Raw genomic sequence first — 6,000 nt, 5'->3', positions numbered from 1 at the left:
TGCGTTGAGTGGTTAAGTTAGAAAAGGATGAGTTATGAGCAGGACAAAACAGGAAGTGCATTGAAAAAATAAATTAAATGGGCTAATTCAATTGATAACACGTTGTTGCATTTTTTAATCAAAGCATTGAAATATTCAAATCACATTTTATAATTTACAAACGCACTACGAGAAAGTAGGTCGAAGACAAGGATACTCAATGTATTTCAATCTTCTGATTGATTTGTCCTAATCGGTATAAATGCCAGTTTTCATTAACGTGACCAAAATGTCATCAAGTAGTTTAAAGTGCTTTAATGCTGTTTTATCGTTTACATTTTTGGAACAGGGTGGAAATGAATCCCATCTGTGGGTTACAAAACATTAAAGAAAACATGACAGACTATTTAGACGTGCTGCTTCCAATTGCATTAGCGTTCACATTGTCAGCAACAATGAGCCAGACACAGGCTAGATTTTGTTTTCTTTCACTGTGTCTAAAAACACAGGGCACTTACCTCAGGAAATCAAAGTCAATGGTGGAATATCTGGCCTGGAGGACTGCCCAGAGGCCCCAGGAAAAGTGTGAAGCCTAAACAGAGAGAAAAATAATTGAGACCAAAAGAAAAAGCAAAAGTAGTGACCAATATTACACTCCACGTTTATTTGAGAAATGGCACAGATTTAAGTCAAAAACTACATCAGCAAGATATCTCTCTTTAGTTAATATGTACTTTATACAGTTACAGAGAAATGTAAGTGCAATGAATGAAAGAATTTTACACTATGTTCAAAAAAAACAATTAAAATCTTGACTTGGCAAAATGTTTACTGCCTCTTCACTGTACACCCAGATATCATTACAACATGGGAGATAATAGGAACTGCCGATGCTGGAGTCTGAGATAACACAGTGTGGAGCTGGAGGAAAACAGCAGGCCAGGCAGCATCAGAGGAGCAGGAAAGCTGATGTTTCTGGTCTGGACCCTTCTTCAGAAAATCTGCTGTGTTCATCCAGCTCTACACCTTGTTATCATTACAACATGACATTTCTTTCATTATCCACCCCTCGGACTTACTTCCTACTTAAAAAAAAGGAAACAATTTTGATTATTGGAAAGATTATTTGATGCAAAGGCCAAACAAAATAAGTGGGAATAACTTGGGTACTCACCCGCTAAGACATGGAGACAATTTCTAAATAGGTAGACTGTAAGTTTTTTGTGTTTTATTTGTGTATCTAGGCACTTTACAAATTACAAGCAGCCATCTTAAACTGACAGAATTTCTAATGAGTTGCTTAGTCTAACCATACATTTAAGCAAAGAATGAAAGACAAGGTATGATAAGTTAATGCTTACGTTACTGTATTAGTAATCTGAAAACCTGCATCTGGATATGGATGTTTTACTTTAAACGTGACCCTGAAATTGTTGGATTGTCATAATTGCCCAAATGATTAATTTAGAGATGTATGTTTGGGTGCAGAAAGCTTCCAAAATCTGTAATGCTACAAGGAGCAGATAATATACCTTTGCAAGGCTTATTGAGTGATTGAAAACTCCAAGGATAACTCTGCTGCTTCTCCTTGAAATAACGTTTCAGTTTGACATCTAAAAGATAACATCTCCCACAGTGCAGCGCAGCTTCAGTACTGATGTCTTAACATTGATTTTATGTTTGAGTTGCTTTAGTGGTCTGGAACTAGTGTGAGAAAAAATGGGCAAAGCTGGAAGGACAAGGATCAGATTCAGTGTGAATTACTGGCTTGTTGTAAGTAGATCAATGTAGAAGACCAATGTTAAGTTTGTAAGGAGCAGGTGAGTTAACTCCAGTTAAACATCATTGGCAGAACTTACCCATTCCTTGAGCAGTGTAGGCAATGACAAGAAATTTGGGAGAATATGGTGAGAATGGAGAAATTAGATTCTCGTTGTGGAGAAAAACATTTAATTTTCCCCTTAAGGTTTCAACAGCAAAAGAGAGTCTTGTGAGCAAATTCCAAGGACTTTATCTCCATGCATTTGCATTCCATTATTAGCTAACCTTGCCTTATTTGTGTGAATTATAGAATCCCTACAGTGTGGAAACAGGTCCCTCAGCCCAACAAGTCCACACTGAACCTCAGAGCATCCCACCCAGACCCATCCCCCTGTAACCCATCTAATCTGCACATCCCTGAACACTACAGGCAATTTAGCATGGCCAATCCACCTAACCTGCACATCTTTGGACTGTGAGAGGAAACCCACATAGACATGGGGAGAATGTGTAAACTCCACACAGACAGTCACCCAAGGCTGGAATTGAACCTGGGTCCCTGGCACTGTGAGGCAGCAGTGCTAAACACTGTGCCACCGTGCTGCCCCTAATTGTGCAGTTCACAATTCTCTTGGACATTGGTAGTGAGAAACTGAACAGGGTAAAGTCCCGTTTTGAAAGTCTGAGTGGTTAACTGGTGGGCGCAGCACACCAATTTCTTCTCCAGCCCTCCATATTGACCCTCGTTCCCTATCATGCCATGGCAAAGTCTGTGGGCGGTGACAATGTCCACCTTTGTCCATGGAAGTCAGCTTCAGCAAAACACCAGCATCCCCACATCATTATGGCTACTCCTGCAGTAACTCAGAGGACACTTCACTTCATTACAGTGCTTTGGAGCTCACTGACATGTTATATGGCAATGCTCCTGTAGGGACACACCTTCATCTCAAGGATCTGAATAGAATACATCTCAGTGCTTTTAAATTCCTTTTGTGGCACTCAGTCACTTGTTGCTTTCTTGGATGATCATAGCATGTCTATTTTGCTTTGCCCTTTGGATAAACGGAAACATAGACAGCTGGCCATGTTTGCTAGGACTGGGTGTATATATTGCTTTTTGACATCATGTTACATCAATGTCATACCTACACCATGTGCCAGCAGCTTCTGCAGTGAACACACTTTACATGCTTTAGCCAACTGGCCTGTCTAAAAGTCGAAGGGGAACATCTTTAGTCAATAGAAGGGGAATTGTCGTCAGTCAGGAAGTGCTCTTGCATTCAGTCATGGGCATCGTCCAATCTCAGTCAGTTGAGCACTTGGTGCTATCAGGGGCCTGGGATCCATGTACTTCCAGCCTGGAAATTGGGCCTCGATGAGTCCTGCAGGTCAATTCCAACCACCTCATAGAATGTTGGTAAGTCAGTCAGGGAGGTACAGAAACATTAGGCAGAGGGCTGGACTATGCACAGTTGGGGCTGTCCTCACAAATCAATCCAATAGTTAAATAAAAGGGTTAAATGTTGTTTTGTTGGTGGGATGGGGGGCGCGCTTAAAGACAATGGGACTGACAGGGACTGCTATGCAAAGAGATACATAAATGGTTGAGGGGGATGTCAACTGTCAGGCAGAGCTTGGAACTCTCTCAGGAACATTAATTGAATATTATTCCATCCACCACCAAATGCTAATTTTGAAATGAAAAATGATCGCCAGCACATTCAGAGTGGGTGGATGGAGTATGATTATGTTGTGTTATCTGAGGGGTTAGGATGCTTTTGAGGGTGATGTGAGGCCTTTCTTTGAGGGGCATTTGCACTTCTGGGACATCCAGAGCTTCAATGATGCCATGAAATGACTCTGCATGCACAGCTCATTCATTTCCAACAAATCATATTAAAAACTTGGCCAGATGTAATCATGAGCATGTCACCAATCATGATAAATTAAGTGGAAATTATTGGAGAAAATTCTGAAGGGAAAGAATTAATCTCCACTTGGAGAAGCAGGTTTGCCCAGGAACAGTCAGCATGGCTTTGGCAGAGATAGGACACGCCCAAGAAATTTGATTGAACTTTTCAAGGAGGTGACTAAGTGTGCAGATGAGGATAATGAAGTTGATGCTGTTTATTTGAATTTCAGCAAAGCCTTTGACACATTCCCACATAAGAGAATGAAAAGGAAGTTACAAGTACATAGGACCAGGTTAACTTGGCAAGATGGACCCAAAATTAGCTTAGTAATAGAAGCAGATGGCTGTGTGTATGATTGGAGGCTGGTGTTTGGTGGTATACCACAGCGATCAATGATAAGTATCTTATTGTTTGTGATATAATAAACAACATAGAAGTAAATGTTGGGGGCGAATGGTTGCCTAGGATAAAGCATGTTGCCTGGGATAGAGCAGCTTAGCTATGAAGAATGGCTGGATGAGTTCAGTCTGTTTTCTTTAAAGCAGAGAAAGTTGAAAGGTGCCATGGTGTAGGTGTATAAGATTATGAGGGACGTGAACAGGGTGAATAGAAAACAACTGTTCCTCTTAGTTGTAGGTTAAATAAAAAAAAGGGCATAATTTTAAGGTAAAAGGCAAGAGGTTTACAGAGGATTTGAGGATTTTGCTTTCAGCCAGAGGATGCTGGGAATCTGGAATAGTCTGCTTGGAAGGGTGGTTAATATGGGAACCCTTACAACTATTAAAAAGTACTTGGATGAGCACTTGAAATGTAACAATATTAAAGGCTATGAGCCAAGTGCTGGAACGTGGGAGTGGTGCAAATTTAAAACAGTTTTTGTTGGTGGTGATTTGATGGACCATCAAAGGGTATCTTCTGTACAGTATGTGTCTATGATTCTATGTATCCCGGTATTCTCTGTGAAGCAGAAGTGATCATACGTGACATTAAACATGTCACCTCAGTTTGTCAATACTCCACCACGTTCCAAAGGTCTCAGTACTGCACCAGGGCTGTTATCCTCTCCCAGTGAACTGTAAGTATATGAGAAAATGAATTCTGGCATTCAATGTTGCAAGACATTCAAGATTTATGCGGGGGCTGGAAAGATGGTAGCACTCCTACCAAAGTTATAATATCCCAATGTATTTGTGTGACGTGTCTTGTAATGCATACATCTGAATCGGTTGTAATATCTGAGAGGTTCTTGTTGAGGCATTTCATGGCCCTCGCACTGGGAACTCTCCAAGCCTCACTGTATTGTAGCCTATGAAACAGCCTCATTTATGTTTGTCATGACTGCTTCATAATCACATCAATCAGCAACTGTTCTGTTTCTAACATTCTCCACATACATTTGTCACACCAATCCCAAATGGATCGAAAAATGGCAGAACTTATCATTGGGTTTGTGTCATAGAGAGAAAAAACAGATGGATTGAGGAGATACAAAGGCACCTGCAAGCCCAGGATCAACAACAACCTCCTTTGGTGCCAAACAGCCTCCACGTGGAAGCAGAGGAGGTTTAGGAGGCTGAGTGCGCCATCTTCATTGTCAATTCTTCCAGATGACCAAAGTATAGTGAAGGTGTAGACTGAAGATGTTCTGGGACACCAGGACAGAACTCTGCCATTTGCTTGAGCAGGTCTCGTGCTTTGAAAAGGGTGGGTGGTCATTCCACCTGGTGGTTATCAAGGTGGCAGCAGTGCTCTATTGTTTGCTCATTCTGGGGATCTGTGTGAAGTCTCCCGGTCTCAAACTACAAATGTATCAAGGGTGTTGCAAATACGACTTATGGAAGATCACATCATTTCATCTCTTTGTCCCATGATGAGGTCAGTGCTATAGCCGGGCGAGTGGGATTTTCTAACTTTGTTGCCTTCTCTCAGATGCAGGACGCTACGGTCATTGTTGCACTGATCGTGCCATATTATCACGTGGTCGAATTTAAGAACATGAAAGGGTTCCACTCAATCAATGCCCAACCCATTTGAGATCATCACAATTATATCTTAGAGGTTTGCACCAGATACTTGAGAATCTGGCACCTTGTTCATATTCTTGACAACTCCTGCCTCATTCAAAGGGCTAACAAGGTGTAGAGCTGGATGAACACAGCAGGCCAAGCAGCATCATAGGAGCAGGAAGGCTGACATTTCGGGCCTAGACCCTTCATCAGAAATGGGGGAGGGGAAGGGGGTTCTGAAATAAATAGGGAGAGAGGGGGAGGTGGATAGAAGATGGATGAGGAGAAGATAGGTGGAGAGGAAACAGACAGGTTGAAGAGGCGGGGATGGAGCCAGT

General features: G+C 41.7%; 1 protein-coding gene across 1 annotated transcript in view; it reads right to left on the bottom strand.

Moving 5' to 3' along the window:
* Positions 1-228: 228 nt before the first annotated feature.
* The window catches only part of LOC125485242 (ethanolamine kinase 1-like), a 365,364-nt gene continuing 359,592 nt past the window's right edge, over positions 229-6,000 (bottom strand). Inside the window, exons 7-8 of the mRNA XM_048607181.1 lie at positions 498-571; positions 229-346 (exon numbers count right to left, since the gene is read on the bottom strand). Of these exons, the coding sequence (XP_048463138.1) occupies positions 229-346; positions 498-571 (192 nt within the window). The remainder of the gene's footprint in view (positions 347-497; positions 572-6,000) is intronic.

This window comes from Rhincodon typus, chromosome 17, assembly GCF_021869965.1.
Source record: "Rhincodon typus isolate 14 chromosome 17, sRhiTyp1.1, whole genome shotgun sequence".
NCBI classification, from domain to species: domain Eukaryota; kingdom Metazoa; phylum Chordata; class Chondrichthyes; order Orectolobiformes; family Rhincodontidae; genus Rhincodon; species Rhincodon typus.
The sequence above is the reverse complement of the archived record's forward strand: the minus strand, read 5'-3'. Positions and strand labels throughout refer to the sequence as shown.